Source organism: Periophthalmus magnuspinnatus, chromosome 17 (genome assembly GCF_009829125.3).
Source record: "Periophthalmus magnuspinnatus isolate fPerMag1 chromosome 17, fPerMag1.2.pri, whole genome shotgun sequence".
Taxonomy (NCBI): Eukaryota; Metazoa; Chordata; class Actinopteri; order Gobiiformes; family Gobiidae; genus Periophthalmus; species Periophthalmus magnuspinnatus.
In genome coordinates, this window is record NC_047142.1 from 2583221 (window position 1) to 2603215 (window position 19995).

Genomic DNA, 19995 nt, shown 5'->3' on the forward strand with positions numbered 1-19995 from the left:
TCCTCCAGTGGGACCCCGAGGCGATCTGGGCGACGTAACGAGCCTTTGTTGTTTTCTCGTCATAAATCGTTTCTGAACCGCTCAAACATGTGTGAATGAAACAAAACACAACTCCAGGTCTGTTTTTGATGCTTTTAACAACATTATAACACGACTTAAACCTCACAAGAGTCAGTTTTGCGTAATATAGGACCTTTAAAGCTACTATTTGTACTTAGACTGGCCGAGTCTTTGCTTTTGCATTCCCACATGTCACCACTAGATGCGCTCTACGTCACTGCTGTCTCATTGTGTGTCAGCTTTGGCCTGGCAGAAGAAGAGCAGAGAGCACAGGTGAGTCTGAACAAAGACCAGGTGAGAGGACGGGGAACAACACATCTGCCATTTACTGTTAAAAAATATAAATAAATACAGTTACACAGATGGAAGCTTTAAGAACAACTTGAATGCAGCACAAGTAAACATTGTATTTTTAGATCTGGAACATTAAAAGTACAAAAAAACGACCCGTTCTTAAACAAATACAAACTTGACGGGAAGGGCATCTGGCATAAAAATGTGTTAAATCAGTCGACAGCAGGTCTCTGTGGTGATACTTGATGAAAAACGTAGTACCTAAACGACATAAAAGTTTGCATTTTGTGTATTTACTGCAGTACTTTTGACTTTTTTCCATAGCAAGTTAGACGTAAAGTTCACATTTATGTATCACAACTAACTCAACAGAGCCAGGTAATGTTTTAATACGTGTTTAATTTGTTCTACTTACTTTACTCTTCATATAAATAAGCAGAGAAGTTCACATGTTCGAGAGAAGCTTATGGAAAGTGTTGAGTTTCACATGTTGAGGTAATCCGTGTTATTTCTACTGCACTTCACATGATACGAGAGACGACAGTGAAACAGTAATATTCCAAACTCATTACATCATAACATTCTTCTGCAGACACTTTAACAGCTCCACCTCTTGTTAAACCACGGTAAGAAATCACAGATGTTTCATGACCGTTGCAGCGTGTCTGAATTTGCCGTTTCCCCCCTGAGAGCACGTGACGTAGGACTGTGGAGACTCTTTATCTGTAGCTGTGTGAAAATCCCATGCGCTCGTGCTGCCATCTGGTGGCGAAAGCGCGCTACAACTGACAGGACTGCAAGAAAAGGGAGTGCCTTTGTTTGTACTGCAGCACTCCCTGGTGCTATGTGCTAAAATGACAAGAAGAATGAGACCTCCAGAGTTTTTCTAATGTTTTCAAGATGTTGTGTTGAAACCGTATAATTGGATGCGTTTTGCCTTTAATTAAACTAAATGATTATAACGCAGAAACATTTGATTTATGTGTGGTTGGTATGTATTTGTTTATAACTGCAGCTAACAGTGATTTGTGTTCCTCTAGGGGCGGTGGTCTCGGTTTGGTCCTGGCCAGCGCTGGGTTCGGGATGCTAACCGCCCCCATCATGGAGCTGCACAACCAAAAGGGCTACTTCTTGCACCACATCATCTTCGCCTGCTGCACCCTCATCTGCATCATCTGTATTCTCCTGCTGCCCGAGACTCGCTACCAGCCCCTCCCGGAGACGCTGGCGGACGGGGAAAGCTACACCAGACAGCCTCTGCTCCACCCGCGCAAACCCGGGGAGCAGCACCTTCTCCTGGGTCAAGCCGAGACCAGCAGGGACTACACCCGGGTGGGAGTGGGGGATACTCCTTTACACGTAGCCGCCGCCACCGCAGTCTCCACCATGGACTCCACGGCGTCGTCCGCTGTGGATCTAACCGCCGACGTGCCCGTTTTCATGGAAGTGCATCAGGTTAACCCCGAGCTGAAGAAAGACCCCAACGGGCATTCGGTTTCCTCCCTGACCACGCCTATCGCGCTGGGTAAAGACGCAGTGGTACATGCTAGCAGAGAGCACTTATTGTCTTCCACTCCGCTGCACAAAGCGTCTCGCGTTACGGACCCTCTTTTGGCCAGCGCAGACGAGCCCCCCGCCATAGTTTTGCATTCCCTGGAGACGCAAGCTAACTCCGATCTCCCCGAAGTCAACGAAACTAGCTTTTCTCCGAGCAAAGACCCGGAAACGCCGCCTTCATCCCCGCGAGATCCCTCCGCTTCGTCGCCCGTGCCTCCTTCTTCGCTAATCAGCACCACGCCCGTCATCGAGCCCCCGCCGACTTCCACGTTAGAATCACCGGAACTGGCTCAAGACGGCGAAATTGCACTGAAATCCGAACCCGAACCCGCGTCCGCACCTTCGGAGAGCTCTCCTGTTCCTACTATGCATGACAACGACCCCCCAAAAGACTCCGAAAATATAACCACTACCGTCAACATTCCAGACATACATTTAGAAATAATAGATCAACTTTCACCCGGGGAGTCGTCTTTAGTCATTCCCCAAGAAAACGACCCCACCTATTCTTGCGTTAATGAAGTAACTTCCCCAGAAACGCTCCCTTCACCTCTTCTTCCTCCTCCCGCTGACCAAAAATCTCTAATAGACTCATTCACTCCCCCGCTCGAACATCCTGCCGACCCCATCCTCCCCGTTACAGACATTGTGAACTCTTCCCCTGCGCTAGAAACAACAACCCAAAACGGTACAGACATTGTTCAGGCCGACCCCGACTCCTCCACCACCACCACCACCACCGCCTCCTCCTTAGATCTCCTCCCCCCTCCTCCGCTCACGGATTCCACGCAGGCGAACCCTTCTTACTTTGAAATGGACCGCACCGTCTCCTCCCCCATAGACTCTGGTGTGCTTTCAATACGGGACAGCGCCAGTACAGAAAGCGACATTGTGGCCGGAGTGTCACCTTCTTGATCTAGTGTCGGACGCACAACGCTGCTTTGTGCTTTTCGGGGGGAACTTTTGGGGAGGGGGAGTGTAAAATCATGCCACACAAAATAACAAAAAAGCAAAAAGGGGGGAGCATAAACTGGCCAATGTTTCGGACGTCGTTGAGGAGGCGTAGAAAAATCTGCTGTATGTTTCTTAACGTGTCCATTCCTGCAGCCGATGAGTGACCGTGGAGACGAGTTTGAGCTAAAATTCTTATCCGCAAGTGTTGGTTTGTGTTGTACTTCGATATTTTTGGCCGAAATAACGACGTTTAGGAAATCAGAAAGCTGAAAAACCTATTTAAATCTGTGCTATTTAACTTTTCTGATGCCTGATTCGCCTCTCCTCGCTGCCATGTTACTGCTTTCCTCAGCTTAAAATATCCCACAGTATGGCTTTAAACTTATTTGTTTTCATGCGACAGTCTGATGGCATCTTCACGGAGACGCCACCAAACAAATTTACACATCAAATCTGTGTAGAGGCGAGCCAACTCACAGTAAAAACGCATTTTTTCCCCAATAAAAACACATATAATTAGATAAATGCCAGATGGGTTTGTTTAATGCAATACTGTGGAATATTCCAGGCGAAGCAATCACATTATGAGCAGGTCCTTCACTGCAAAAGTTTAAAATTACAAGCTAGAAATATTTAAACTCTATTTTGTAATGTTTTTGGAATGATATTAAACGCCGTTCGAGGAAAAGTTTTACATTTTAACGTTGAAAACTCAAACATTTAGTCAAATATTTAATACTTTTTTGGTGCTATAAATAAGAAAAATTAGGATTGTTGCCGTAGTGATTGACAATTTGAAGCTAAATATTACATCTTTTAACCAGAAAATGCGCAAAATGTCGAAAAACACTGCGCCCCCTGCTGTTTGATATACAAGATTGAGACAGTATGTATGCCCCATGTTCCCGGTTTATTGACCACGGACACTTTTTATTCCCATTTTTAATCCCGTGTACATTTATTTTCATTCCAAGCGACACTTTTGAGCAAAACGTGGAAAAGTACAGTACTTACCAACACTGCTGATGTTAAGAATTCGTCAAAACTGCTGTGAAAGACCAAATGAACGAAACGAGAGAGTGCCAGAGGCTGGGAGTTTATTTTTGGAATAAGTCATTTGAAATCACCAGCCTTTAAACCTTCCTTTGACCAACGGTGATGATGATATTTGTCATTTTAAAATCGAATTAGCCACAATCACGTCATGTGCGACTGGGGGAGAACACGTGCAAACAGAATTCAAGTCAGCGGTACATTTTTAACCTGCGTTTGTGTATGTTGCCTTACCTTCTGAATGTCTGAGTATTTCTAACAGTACAAAGTTTAAACAATCGAATTTACTTCATGCAATGCCAAAAAAAGACACTATGCTGACCAAAATTGTAAATGTAGAAATAGTGCCAAAAATCAGTTTGTTACAGGAACTAGATTCAGTATTTCCTTGTTTTAATTCATGTTTTTTTCCCTCGCCATAGCGTCAGAACGTAAACCGACGACGGAACGGCCCCTGAACGAGCGATTTCCGGCTTAGTAAATAAAAATAATTGTATTTACATGTACGTCGACGCATCAGTCAAGTTCTACATATTTCAGTATTTCCAAACTCGCCAACGATGTGCCCTAACTTCCATCACGACATTACGTTCAGTATTTGAAGCGTTTCTTTTGAGTTCCGCCATTTTTTTTTCTTTGCGTCGGGGTCAAATTCATAAACTGTGAGACAAACCGGGATCGCAAACTAGGCATGGGACGATATTGAGACTTTGCGTGACAATTATCATGGCCAAAATAACTACGATTTACGATTATACGTCACGATAATGATTAAAATAGTTGTAGATATGAATAATTATAATTTTAACAGAGAATATTATGTATTAGCAGGGCCGTCAGATGAAATTTGGAGACCCGGGGCAACAAGCCGCACATGCCCCCCCGGAATATAAATTAACAGGAAGAGAGTCCAATTCGGGGGCCCCCTAAGACCCTGGGGCCCCCAACAACAGACCCATTTGCCCCCGCCATTGACTCGCCTCTGGATAAGTCATTTTTCTGCATGTCCAGCTGATAAAATGGCTGACGATTACATAAAATCACCCACGAATGATTATTTTCTACCCTTTTTATCACGATAAACGATATTATTGTTTATTGTCCCGTCCGTAATCGCAACCGTGCAAATCATCTCCGTACTAACCAAACCCAAAACAGGAAGTTACCGTAAACGATGTAAAAACGGTGACGCAAATTATACGAAAAGCCGATGATTTTTGAAGTGCGTGCGGCGTTTTCGGTGCGTAACATGTCGTTAGAAGAAACTGTTTACAGAAGCTCTCATTGATTCTGATAATACATAATAATAATAATAATAATAATAATAACAAAACGCAGTACTGTACATTTACGGAGCCAATTATGGACTCGGTCTCGTCATTTCATAGTACGTCATGTAATCCAGGGAGTTTTTAGCGTATATTTTTAATTAAAACATTTATTTTTGTTGTGGTACTAAGCAGGTGCTTTTATTCAAGTAACTGGTTTTACTGAAGTCGGCTATGCACTGACATATGCTACGTTTAACAACTGAAACTTGCCTAAAAACTAGAAAACGTAATCAGCGAACTTCCATTTCCAACCACATGTGTTTCATCCACGTACACGGATCAGGTTTATCACGGAACGTCAAGTGAAGTGCGGGTTAAAAGTTCGATTTGGTGACTGCGTGTTCGGAGTTAAAGGGTCTGTACCTGATTTTAATGTTGTTTTGTTTGGTAAAAAGTGATAAAAAAGGAAAAAAAAGATTATAAAGTACAATCTGTTGAATTTACATATTATTTTCTGGTAAAAAAAACATAATAATAATAATAATAATAATAATAATAATAATAATAATAATAATAATAATACAGATGCTACTAATATTGTTGCAGTTTTCATCCAATCAGGCGCATTGCTGCTAAGAATCATGGGAAATAAACTGCCTGACATGCTAGACAGTTTATTCTCGATAATGGTTCGTTTTCGAGACTAACAAAAAACTTGTTGCAGTCTGAGATGTGAGAACTATAAGGAAACAACTACATCAGCCTGTCACGATTACACATTTTGAAGTGTAGACGTTAAACGATAATATTGAAACTAATTTATGCAACTGACACAACAATCTAAGAGCGAGATTATCCCAAAAAAAAGACAAACAGCATCAAATAAAAAGCAGAATTGAGTTAGTTTGTGTCTATAATCATTTGTAAAATTTATTTATTCCACCGTCTCCAGCTCAAATCTGATCATAGTGTTTAAAAATAACAAAAGGTTCATCACTAGTGCAAAGAAAAAGACTCCACGATAAATACTGATATATATATACACACATATATACAATAAAACATATGGAATTATATAGTAAGGAAAAAGGTAAATAATTCTACAAGTTTATAACATTAAATAAGTGATTTAATGTTTTTTCTTTACTACATAATTCCACATATTTTACTTTATATATCTGATGTCTGCTGTTTGTAAATAAAATGCAGAAAGTAGCAAAAAAATAAAAATAAAAATAGATAAGTTTGAATGTCACGATGGCGGAAATGACTCAGCGGGTGAAGTTAAAAGTTCAAACTAAACCTGTTACTCATCGTGTTTTGAAATCAGGTACCGTCCCTTTAAGGTCAGCGTGGTCGTAATGTTTCGCTCGATCCGTGTTTTTACGCTTATGCTGCTATTCGCCACAAAGCACAACAAAAGCCCTGCGATGATGTGATGTCAGATCTGGAGTTTGTGTGGACAGCAAAAAAAAAAAAAAAAGAAAAAAAAAGGGAATCTGGATCGATATTTTAAACCGAGAACATTCATATTTTGAACTTCAGGAACAGGGTTTTGACACTGGATTTTTAGCGGAATCTTGGAAACTTGGAGAACTTTACTGCGGTGGTCAGTAGTTTTTGCATTAGTCTAACTGTGTGTCGTCTGTGAATGTTGATATTCGTCTCAATGTGCAAACTAACTAAAAAAAAAAAAAGTCACCAAAAACCTCATGCAAAAACAGTGTGAAGATTTCGACAGCACAAAGACAACCAGCTCCCGACGGCGGCTGGGAAAACCTTAGTAAACATGTGGTTTCAATCCAACTCAAAATGTTAAGGAATGTTGACACCAGCGTTGACGAGCTCTTAGGAACTTGCTGGGGGGAGGACGGGATACGCTGGTTTGGAATATGTAAATAACTAGAGTTGACTGGAACGAGCTCGGTAGCGTGGAATAATAAGCCCCGTTCACACACACGCAGGATAATCCGGGAATTTTCCTGCATTTTTCCAGAACAGGGTCATGTGTGAACGCGCCAGAGCCTGATTTTCCTGCATTTTTTGATCCGGTAATATCCTGTGTGAATTACCGGGAATACACAAGGGGGCGGCTTCTGCGTGAATCGAGCCGGAAAATTTGCCAGAACACTCACGCGATTTGCTAAGTTACGCGCTCGGTTTCCATGGTTACACTAACGGGGAAAATGGCGATACAGAGGATTATTGCGGAAAACGATAATGTTGAAACATTTTTCGCCGCTGTAACGAAGCAGGATAATCACATAGACTGTGTGAAGCAGGCGTGTCCAAACTGTGGTCCCCGGGCGAAATGCGGCCCTCAGACCTACTTTTCTTGGCCGTCAAGCTTCCAGGTGATTGGCCCATATTACCTTAAACCAGGGGTGCCCATATCTTGAAAAATATTTGACATGGAGGGCCAGTTGTCAATACAGTGGATAAGACGGTGTATTTAACGTAGTTTTGACTTCAAACTTTAAATAACACTGGAAATATTAATATTAGGTCTGTACGACAATCAAATTTTTATTTAGGTTATATTGGTGGGATTATTCAAATTTGCCGTGAAAAGTACTGGTTTTGATCAATTGGGCCAGTTCAGCTGAAGGTCTGAGGGCCAATAAAAATTTATCTGAGGACCGCATTTTGCCCCGGGGCCACAGTTTGGACACCCCTGCCTTAAACAGTACTTTTTACCGCACATTTCTGAAAATCTACTTACTGACAATCTCAAATACGTAATGTGTCCCATTGAGGATGTAAAGGTCGAGTGGTTCAGTCTAACTTGTAATAATAAAACAGATTTGAAGTGTTCACTGTATCGGCGACGAGTCAATCCATATTTGGCCCTTAATGAGAAAAGTTTGGACACTCCTGGTCTACAGTAGATAAATGGACATAGCTAACCTGCTAGCTGCCACGTTTCAAACAGGAAGTGAGCGTTGGAGCACTTCCTGCTCCATCGACTCTGGCTCCAATTCACTTTACATTGAAAAATCACAACAAAGTCGCCGCTCGCTCCATAACTGCTGCTGTCAGACTCGTCATTTTGGTCTTAAATGTTCGTATTAACCTTCTACATGATCCTGGGGTTAATTTTTCTGAGTTATTTTTTTTTTTTTTTTTTTTTTTAGTTTTTATTTTTAGTTATTTTATTAGAATTTTTTTGTAATTTTTTTTTTTTTTTTTAAAGTTTATTTTCTTTAGTTTTTAAGGGGAGGGGGGGAGTTATTTTGAGTTTTTGTTATTTTGAGAATTTTTTTTGTTATTTATTATTATACTTTTTTTGTTATTTTGATGTTTTTTTTTGTTTATTCTCTTTATTTTTTTTGTTATTTTGAGGATTTTTTGTTATTTTGAGAGTTTTTTAAATTATTTTTATTATACTTTTTTGTTTATTTTGAGTTGAGTTTTCTTAGTTTTTTTTTGTTATTTTGAGTTAATTTTCCGTTTTTTCTCTCTCTGTCCCTGCTGCTTCAGACTCATTTCGGTCTTAAATGTTCGTATTAACCCTCTACATGATCCTGGGGTTTGTATTTGACTATTTTCCCTGAACGCAGGTTGTTACTGAGTGTTCTGGCATTTTATTTCCAGTAATTTCCCAGTATCTCTGTGTGAACGGGGCTTAATGTGAACGTTTGAATCCCCAGTGCACACATTTCAGGTTTGCTTCTTTTTAACCGTACTACTCTCCACGGGAGACTTGAATGAATGTAAAAATCATTGATTGTACCATTTGTAATTCCAGAATGATTGGTTTCATGTTTTTATTTTATTTTAACATACATAATGCACTTGTATATAAGCCATACATGTTGTTAAAATAAACCACTATTTATTGATCAGCTGCGACGTCTGCGTTTTATTCATTTAAGGTCCGATATTACGCAAAATTGACTATTATGAGCTTCTAGTCGTGTTATAATGTTGTTACCTCCTCAAAAACAGACCTGGAGTTGTGTTTTTATTCCTCTGTCACATCTCCAAAGCTCAAAACGCTCTGTTCCACCTTGTGATGTCATCAAGTGGTAGTTTTCTTTTACCTTTATAGTTCAGTAATTCAGGTAATTCAAGCGCTGAAATGATCCAAATGATTCTATAAATGAAGGTGCGTGGAGTTTAAAAACGCAGCGGAGCACTTCCTGTATCGCCACACGATGACATCACAAGGTGGAACAGAGTGTTTTCATTTTGAGAGAAGAGCTCAGTCTAAATCTGCAGGTTTGTTTTGTGTTAAACATGTGTGAATGAAACAAAAAAACAAAACAAAACACAACTCCAGACCCAGGACACGGCCTTGGGGTCCCACCGGAGGAGCTGGAGGACGTGTCTGGGGTGAGGGAAGTCTGGGCGTCCCTGTTTAGACCGCTGCCCTCGCGACCCGACCCCTGGATAAGAGGAAGAACATGGATGGATGGAGAAAACGGCGTAACGTGGGCCCTTTAACTCCAGGCCTTCTCATTGGCCGATGGAAGACATGAGGACAGCAGAGACGTTTGAACAGAAAAAACTACACAATGTTACTTTAATCCAAACATCTACAGTAACAACATGTGAATCTATGCAAAGTATTTACAGACAATTCTAATACGGAGCAATAGAAATAATATTTTTATGGCAAGATTTTTAGTAACAGTAAGTTTGAACGAGCAGCAAAACGTTGATTTGTCCAGTTTGACAGATTTAAACTCCGGCTTTTGCTAAACCTAATGTAAGATTTTGATTTTAAATTCCATAAACGCGACTTAACCGTGTCTCCAAATCCAAAGTTCACGTGTTTAAATCAATCGCTGCAGATTATTTCTAATTACAAGAACATTAGACGTGTTGGTCAGGTTGTTATTTGGTGTTTTGCGTTCCTTTGCTGCTCACACTGGACGCCAAGAGAATATAAATAGTTTTAAAGAGCCAGTGTTATTTTTTTAAACAGCCCGATTAATGAGCAGTAGTTTAATCCAGTTAGTGTTCAGTCTCTACACGCTGCTGTTCGGACGGTTAATACGCAGCAATAATGTGTCACAACTCTGCAGAAAACACTCAGATCTATGTCTCACTGCAGCAGGTGAATCTGGACCAGTGGATTCAACAGATCAGTGTGTGGAGGAAAAACAACTTTCTCCAGATAAACTCAGACAAGACTCAAGTCGTCGTCTTTGTCCCACAGAAACATAGAGAAAGTGTCAGCGTCACCTCCAGTCTCTCTCTCTAAAACCTTCAACTCAGGAGAGAAATCTCGAGGTAATAATGGACTCAGACTTGAACTTTAACAGCCACAACAAATCAGTAACATCTGCAGCTTTTTATCATCTAAAAAACATGTAAAAAAATCTAAGGTAAACTGTCAAAACCAGACTCAGAGACTTATCCTGCATTTGTGTCCAGTAGATTAGACGACTGTAACGTCCTGATCACTGGACTCTCCAAACGAACCACAGAACAGAACATCCAGAACATCCAGAACATCCAGAACATCCAGAACATCCAGAACATCCAGAACACTGCTGCTCGGGTCAGGACTAGAACCAGGAAGTACTTCACACATGTGTCCTGTGGCTCAGAGAACTAAACCAGGACTAAACCAGGACTGAACCAGGACTAAACCAGGGCTAAACCAGGGCTAAACCAGGACTAAACCAGGGCTAAACCAGGGCTAAACCAGGACTAAACCAGGGCTAAACCAGGACTAAACCAGGGCTAAACCAGGACTAAACCAGGACTAAACCAGGACGAAACCAACACTAAACCAGGACTAAACCAGGACTAAACCAGGGCTAAACCAGGACTAAACCAGGGCCAAACCAGGGCTAAACCAGGACTAAACTAGGGCTAAACCAGGGCCAAACCAGGGCCAAACCATGTGGGAGATGTTATTAGAACATCTCCCACATGAGCCACATGGACCATCTCACATGAGGAGGACTTCAGGGACCGACCTCCTGTTGGTCCCAGAGTCAGGACTAAACATGAGGAATCAGTGTTTGTTTTCTGGAGCTAAAACCTGGAACATTCTTCCTGAAGATGTGACTCAGGCCTCGACTTTGACAATGTTTAAATCCAGACTCAAACTGTTCTGTTTATCTGCTGTGACTGAAAGGGGTTTATTCTGCACTTTTCTCTTTTAATGTTAATTTTACGATGATTATTTGTGATTATTTATGTTTTGATTTGTGTGATTTTAATGTCTTTCTTATTCTGTAAAGCACTTTGACTTACTTTGTGTACGAACTGTGCTGTACAAATAAACTTGCCTCGCCTTGTGGAACAGGATAAAAGGCGCCTGAAATGATCATGTGATGTTCTGCAGCTGGAGGAGACGCTGCTCCTTTAACCTCCATTTGCACAACGCACTTTGCACTTTGATAATTGATGAAAAACAAAATAAAACTTGTGGACCACACCCGTGCTGTTGTCTTCTGTCCCACATCCGGCCTACGTTGCAATGAAGAATAAAATAAATAATAAGATAAAGAGAAGGATGTAAAAATATAATCAAACACAAACATACAGAATATAAACTATGAAAAATATAAGTTATACTCTCTGTACATATTCGCAGATAATGTGCACGTGATAATTATTTTTTGTGCAACTGTCAGAAGTAAAAACAGTTTGCAGAAATGGTTGATAAAATGTAGTGTGCAAACAGGAAGTGTAAACATCTGAGCTGGATTTTAACAGTTTAACTTAACAGTCGGTCAAAAATAGTGTAAATTATTCGTGTGCAAATGTGTAAATCCAGTTGGGTTAAACCTAAAAAGCCTCTCTCTGGTCTGAATGTTCTGTCCTTAAACCCCAGGAGCTGCAGATAATCACGAGTCAGTGCTAGTGCAGCCTCTTCATTGTCTCTTTATGAGGATACACGATAATTATAGATACAGCTGATTATTTATGTGATTTTATGACTGAACTTGAACATATCGCACGAGGCTTTTACTTTGAGCGTGAACCCCAGGAAGAGACGAATGAGGCTCCTCGAATAAACAAGTACAGTGTGGCCCAAAAGTCACTGACAGTGGAAAAAACATCATAACTCGTTTGTTTCTACATATTTTTATTTTATTTTTCCAGAGCGTTTAGAACGACTCTTCCCACATTAATCTGAGCAAATACAGCACCGAGGAATGAACCCTCATTGTACAGCGGAACTTTGAGTCACATGGGTCAAATTTGACCCAATACCAGAGATGCCCCGAGCGTAAACGCCGTTAAAGGAATAATAAGTGTTTTTCAAAGACAGGGGGCAGTGTGTGATCTCCACAGACCCGACTAGTCCTGATTTCTTCCTGTGGGACGATCTTAAAGAAAAGGTGTTTGTGAATAAACCTCAGACGACTTAATAAACGACTTAAAACGTGATATCGAGGATCAAATAAGAGACATAAGCCGGAAATGATTTAAATGTGACGCACAGTGTGTTGGATCGGGCTGTTCAGGGACAAACACAAAATGGCGGAATGGTTAATAGAATAAATATAAATAAAATAAATAAATGAAATAAACTTTTTAAAAAAATAAAATAAAAAATCTCAAAAATTACGGAAAACAGACAAATAATAAAAATAATTGTAAAAAATTTAAATAGACATAAAACAATGAAATAAAAGTTAAAAAAGTATATATCACAAAAAATGACAGAAAAAAATTAAAAGAAAAAAATGAAAAAAAAGAAAAAAATATATATATCACAGAAAAAAGACAAATGATAATAAAAAAATGAAAATAAACTCTAAAAAATGAAATAAAAGTAAAAAATAGCAGACACTTAAAAATGTGGTCATTTTTACTTCCCCTAGTTTAAGTAATGATAAGTTCAAGTGTAAGTGAACAATTATAACCGTATATATCGCCAAAAATGTCAGAAGGTTCATTTTATCTACTGCTAAAATTTGGTGAGTTTAACTTAAGAATTATAGGAGCGACTGAAGATTTAAAAGTGTCAGTGACTTTTGGGCCACACAGTATTTATCCTTCACACAGTTTCACCAAGCAGCTACTCTATTACTGTCATATTTTGAGTTTTTTAGACATTTTTTTCTGTTAATCTCGCCTATTCACAAGAGACCCACACCCCTTTTTCTCCCACACCTCCTCTGCGCATGAAACAATACCAGACAAGTTTGTTTGGTCAGCACTATTCACGCTCAACGAGGGTTTGTAGATGTTATTTTTCTTGACAGGACGCACAATCGGCTGGAATTTACGCACGACTTCTGTGTAGACAACGTAAAAAAAAAAAGATGCATGATTTGTCTTTTTTCCCCGTCCAGCCTGGGTGAGGTCATGCAGCAGGCAGGGCGAGGAGAGATGATGAGACTGCATGATTCTGTGGACCACTGCATCAAACCGGAGCGCTCCTATTGGCTGAGACGCTTGGATGCTGCAGCGTCATCTGACCACAGCGTCGCGTTCCTCGGGCTCTCTCACCGGTCCCACGCCACTGAAACGTAGCTGTTACCGACACACAACGTCGCAGAACCACGTTGCTACAGCGGTGAAGACACAACAACACCACCCTGCTGCATCAACAACTCTAAAACCATGAGGGAAATCGTGCACATCCAGGCCGGGCAGTGCGGGAATCAGATTGGCGCGAAGGTACAGACGCGGTTTATTAATAATTTCATGCGTAAAACTGAGATTAAACCCATCCAAACGTTTTGCTAGTACGCCATCTGGACATCAGCGCCTCGAAATGTTATTTTTTGTCAACTGTAGCCACGTTTTGGGCGGGGCATGTTCTGCAGACGTGCCCTTTTTTCATGCGTAAAAGAACTGCGCAACGAACCAATTACGCAACACGGTTAAACATGTTCTTTTGGCTAACCGTGAGCTGTACTGATGTGAAATTAACGACTTTTCACTCCACTTTGTCTCATCTTCTAGTTCTGGGAGGTGATAAGTGATGAGCATGGCATAGACCCCACTGGCAGTTACCAAGGTGACAGTGAACTGCAGTTGGAGAGGATTAACGTGTACTACAATGAAGCATCCGGTATGTGTTTTTTTGGTTCTATTTCTTATATTTAGGTGCTTCCATGAGCTGCTTGCATAACCTGACCTCCCAAAGCTCCTGTATTAGCCTCTCTCATGCCATTCAGCTTAACACGGGCCTTGTCATTGGCCTGTGGGAGTCATGACGACGGCCAAAGTTTGCTCTAATCGCTCTGTATCGCTTTGTCTCCTCTTGTGTGTGTCTATAGGAAGCACAGGTACCCGCAGTCTCAGCCGTCTTCACCTCACCCCACCTCCACCACCACCACCTCCAGCACGTCACCTTACTGTCTGACTTTAATGGCGTGGCACGATGAAGGTCATAGTAAATGCATCTTGTGTTACGGCCAGCTGTGCACGACAGAGTGACCGGCGTTTAAAGTGCTAACGTGGCTCAATGTGTGGACGATAAGAGTCTCTACTGCTGCTAAATTACGGTTCACTGCCATTATCGCTCGCAAAGAGGACGCAACATTGGCCCACGCTGATAAATAAACGCAGATTAGTGGCGTGTGCGTCCAAAACATCCAGCTATTTGTGTCGTTTGCTTCTACAGGCTTTATTAAAACAGACATATCGCGCAAAAAATCAACTTTTTAGAGCGTTTAACCACGATATACAGCAATTCTAACGCACTCAAAGTTGTGTTTAGAGTGATTTGTGCAAGCTCCTCCCCCTTTTCAACGCTAACGTGACCTCTAGGTATCCATTCGAGGGGCCGACGGTGTGTGGCACTTTGTTTTGATGACGTTACACCGTTGTATTGTAAAGAGGCACGTAGGAATCGGCTCAGAAAACCGCATTCGGCACCGCAGTTTTCCAACCTGGAAGTCGATTTAAAATGTTCCAAAATGTAACATAATGATTCACGGGTGTCACCGATGATGACTATAGTATTCAGAAGCACAGTATGTCTTTGTTTTTATCCAAACTGGGGGTAAATGTGTGTGTAATTCCTCAGTCGTCCAGGTTTGATCCACAGCAAAGACGAATTTTCAGCTGGACAAATCGTCGTAGGAGAGAAGACGAGACGAGATCAGCATCGAAACGTCTTCACTGCCACAACGATCTGTCCAGTTGGCAGATTTTAAACTTCGTCTTTTGCTATAAACCTCGGTAAAGTCTTTTCTAAATCATCAAACGACAATTATTATTATTACGTTACCCACAGCTGGATGTTTTCTTGCGCGTTGAACAATAAAAAACAGCCTCGTTAAAATGTAAAACAGAAGGAAACGACGTCTTTGTTAGTCTGGACTTTAACCACCTCAGCACTTTAACTCGGTCTATAATAAGAAATGCAGCATCCACGCAGAGGCTAACGCTGAAGAACTGGGTTAAGACCAGCGACGTCCCGGGACTGCGCCGACTGTGAATGTGGACGACTGCAGTGGCTTTAAAACTGAATCACCACGAGCTCGAAACCAAAATACAATCAGGTCTAAGCTCGTGCTGCAAAGATTAGCTGGTGTAGCTTGAATAATGATTTAATCTTATAGTTAAACGCACGCTAAAGGACATTTACAACAAATACACCTGCATATTCAATCAAAACAGCATAAAAACTCAAAAACCTATTTGTATTTTACTTTCTTTGTGGACGTTCCAGTCTGTCTTGAATCCCTCAGTCCCCGTATTTTCTCAAAATTTATTTAAAAAATGTCAGCGCACATGTAATATAATAATCATGTACTATTTCACAACTAAAATTATCGTTTTTTTGCAGCTTTAAACCAAAAATAATCAAATACTAAAGGATAAAAACAGCGGTAAATTGGGAAATGACTTAGAATTACTGCTTTTGTTCATCAGTTTTAGCTTCGTATTAAAATTCTGAAGATTTTTCCCCGTTCAAAAGATATAATAACTGTTTTTAAATGTTAATCTCTATGGCAACAGTCCAAATTTTCCTCATTTTGGACCCATGGATTCGAAGCACATACGTTATTACCATTATACCTTTCCGTCAATGCGCTGCACGTCTTTGTTAATGTTGTTTTATGTGTACTTTTATCTGTTCTTTCTCCGTTCAAAGGCAGTAAATACGTTCCTCGGGCCATCCTCGTGGACCTGGAGCCCGGCACCATGGACTCGGTTCGCTCCGGTCCGTTTGGGCAGCTGTTCCGGCCGGACAACTTTATATTCGGTGAGTGCGGTGAGGCATTTTGTTGACACGCTGAGTTCATTTGTGTCAGGTCCGATAATTGTGCAGCGGTGTAGAGTTTGGCACACACACTAAAGCTCTGATTGTGTTTAAATGTGTGCGCTCTATGGGTCCTTTGTATGTGAGGACGCTCCTGCTGCTGTGCCCAAATCGAGAGGTGACGCAAAGCCTTTTCTGTGGCCCTCTGCTGGTCCGATCCTCTCAGTTTTTTAACGCAGACCAAACCCACGTCTCCACCCTGGCATTTAACACAAGCTAAACAGATTATCTTCGTGTTTTATTGTTTTTTCCTCTACATTTGTCGTCTGTGTACCGTATTTTCCAGACTATAAATCGCACTTTTTTTTTCTTTTCATAGTTTGGCCGAGGTGCGACTTATACTCAGGTCACATTTAAGCGTATAATTTCACTTTTTCAATTAACTAACTGTGTTTTTTTCTTTATCGTCCGGAAAATACAGTATTGGTTTTTTGTTGAGTTTTACGTGAAGCAGATTGATCGGCTGAAGTTCTTTTAAATTCGCTGTATAAATAAACTTAAACTAGATTGAAAAGTTATATAGCTGGACAATCTGAAATGTTTGAAATAATAATAATAATAATAATAATAATAATAATAATAATAATAATAATAATAATAGTAATAATAATAATAATAATAATAATAATAATAGTAATAATAATAGTAATAATAATAATAATAGTAATAATAATAATAGTAATAATAATAATAATAATAGTAATAATAGTAGTAATAATAATAATAATAATAATAATAGTAATAATAATAATAATAGTAATATAATAATAATAATAATAATAATAATAATAATAATAATAATAGTAAAATGTTGTGCTAATATCAGATCAGATAAAAAGACTCACAAACTCACAAACTAGGAACGTTCTCCGGTGATAAAGTGCAACATAAAACACTGAATAAACACAAATAAGGACATGCATAAAGTTAAAAACAATATGCTTAAAAATAAAATTGTCTTAGACGCAGATATATACAATAAAAACATCAGAACAACACTAAAAAAAATGATTTATTAAGGTGAACGGTGTTTTAAAGTGTCCAAAATCTAGAAAATACACACTTTGAATCATCGCCATTTTAACCTAACCTTTTAGCCTTAATAAAGCATGAACTAAGACTTAATTAATAATGAACAAACAGTTAGTAACTACTTAATTAAGAGCTTAGGGGTATTAGTTAAAGTTACGAACCGTGAAGCGTTCTTAATAAACTACACGTCGATTATGAATTACGTCTTTGTTCTTGCTTTATTAAAACATGATTGTGAATCTCGATGAGCGCTAGTAGTAGAAGTACACATGCGTAGTACAAACTGCAGTACTGAGACCCACGTACGGCTGTGTCAGAATGAGACAGCTCCGGCAGTGACTCAGCGAAATCCAGGTCTACGGAGGGGCTGCTGCAGAGCTCATCCCCGAACGAGACGCAGCAGAGAAAAGTGCTTACAGTCGACTTTCATTCTGTGAGAAAACGCTCGCCCGGGCTTTGTCGTACCAGCGAGTAGTAATTTGTGTGCGGGAGCAAAAGTGCGCCGCATGCACAAGACACATATTTGCGTTTTTTGCTTATCTGAAAGAAAAATAGTGGCCTGTTTCAACATAAATATGAGGCTGTGCTTGTGTGAGGCTTGACTAAAGTATCTGGACTAGTGTTGAAACTGGATAAATGTGTTAATCCTGGGGGAAAAAAATGCTAAATTTGACCTCGTTCATGGAATATTAATGAATTTTATTGGCGTTTTCCAGATTCTAAACCTCGATAAAGCCGTATTCCAGATGAAATATCCAAAATTTACATGCACAGACGTAGAACCTGATCGTTTTTATTAATAACTAGCCTCAAAAACTCACTGTATCACGACGCAAATCTGCATTTTAACGATATCCACTTTAGCTTCCTCCATCTGCGTTAAATATAATTGAGCTGTACAATGTTGTAATGTGAATATCGTCGTCTGAAACCCCAAAATTTCCAGTTTCTTTACCGTAGATGAGATTCTAAACACCATCGATGTCCGTTCAATTCAACCCAGTCATAGTCACTACAAAAGCACCTTCTTTTATACTTAATACTTCAAAAATACAAAAAGCTGTAAGTCCGAGACAAGAAAAGAGAACCTTTATTTGTCCCACAGTAAAAATACGAAGAATATAGTTGCAGTAGTGAATATAGTGCAGAAAAAACACCCTATAAGTAACGTAAAAATGTAATGTTTCAACACTATGATGTAGAACGGGGGCGTCAAACTCATTTTCACCGAGGGCCACGTCAACAAAATGGCCGCCATCAAGGGCCAGATGTGACTGTGCAGCTTTATAAATGTCACTATATTTAATCAAATGTCACGTAAAATAAACATAACTACTTTTTACCTTGTTATTAACTGTATTTAGTACTTGTTCAAGGTGAAAATATTACATGTCTGTGCGTATTTCCTGATAAACTGACATTTTTAAAAGTGTGTTTGAATACTTAGCTCCGTGTTTGGCGTCTTTCGCAACCGACCTCGCCTCATACCGCAAAAAATATACAGGTTTTTCTTCCTGAACATTTTGAGATCATTATTCGCAAATATTTCTCAGTTGCACTTGTTGGGGAAACCTCATTAGTTTATGTTTAATGTGCACGTTCATTAAAGCAGCATAAACGTATTTTAAAATGACAGTTATGCCTTTTAATTCACCTTCTCGCGGCCACATAAAACAACGTGGTGGGCCACATTTAGCCCCCGGGCCTTGAGTTTGACACGCGTGATGTAGAATAACTCAATGTTTATCTGATGTGACGTTTACGGACAGAATAAACAGCAGGTAAAGTGCGTCCCTGAGCTCATCAAAGAATCATCATATCGACCCAAACCTCATTTCGCCGACCGCCATTCGTCCGTCTACCTCGCTGCGCCGACCTGGACTCCCGCGTGTAATGTTTTATAGTGAAATGAAAACGAAGAGCTGAGGTGTTTGTTTTTCTCGTAGGTCAAAGCGGAGCCGGGAACAACTGGGCCAAAGGTCACTACACCGAGGGCGCCGAGCTGGTGGACTCCGTTTTGGACGTGGTGCGTAAGGAGTCGGAGAACTGCGACTGTCTGCAGGGATTCCAGCTCACGCACTCGCTCGGAGGAGGCACGGGCTCGGGCATGGGCACCCTCCTCATCAGCAAGATCCGCGAGGAGTACCCCGATCGCATCATGAACACCTTCAGCGTCATGCCCTCCCCCAAAGTGTCGGACACCGTGGTCGAGCCGTACAACGCCACTCTGTCCGTGCATCAGCTGGTGGAGAACACGGACGAAACATTCAGCATCGACAACGAGGCTTTGTACGACATCTGCTTCCGCACGCTGAAACTGACCACCCCGACCTACGGCGACCTCAACCATCTGGTGTCGGCGACCATGAGCGGCGTCACCACCTGCCTGCGTTTCCCCGGGCAACTCAACGCCGACCTGCGCAAGCTCGCCGTCAACATGGTGCCCTTCCCTCGCCTCCACTTCTTCATGCCCGGTTTCGCCCCGCTGACCAGCAGGGGGAGCCAGCAGTACCGCGCCCTCTCCGTGCCCGAGCTCACCCAGCAGATGTTCGACGCCAAGAACATGATGGCGGCCTGCGA

At 40.8% G+C, this 19995-nt stretch overlaps 2 protein-coding genes across 2 annotated transcripts in view; both read left to right on the top strand.

Moving 5' to 3' along the window:
- The window catches only part of LOC117385237 (solute carrier family 22 member 23-like), a 111047-nt gene extending 105359 nt beyond the window's left edge, over positions 1-5688 (top strand). Inside the window, exon 10 of the mRNA XM_033982508.2 lies at positions 1395-5688. Coding sequence (XP_033838399.1) covers positions 1395-2826 — 1432 coding nt within the window. The 3' untranslated portion in view covers positions 2827-5688. The remainder of the gene's footprint in view (positions 1-1394) is intronic.
- A 7855-nt stretch (positions 5689-13543) lies between these two features.
- Positions 13544-19995, top strand: part of LOC117385012 (tubulin beta-2A chain-like) — a 7136-nt gene continuing 684 nt past the window's right edge. Inside the window, exons 1-4 of the mRNA XM_033982231.2 lie at positions 13544-13784; positions 14073-14181; positions 16216-16326; positions 19362-19995. The exon at positions 19362-19995 is cut by the window's right edge and continues 684 nt beyond it. Of these exons, the coding sequence (XP_033838122.1) occupies positions 13728-13784; positions 14073-14181; positions 16216-16326; positions 19362-19995 (911 nt within the window). The 5' untranslated portion in view covers positions 13544-13727. The remainder of the gene's footprint in view (positions 13785-14072; positions 14182-16215; positions 16327-19361) is intronic.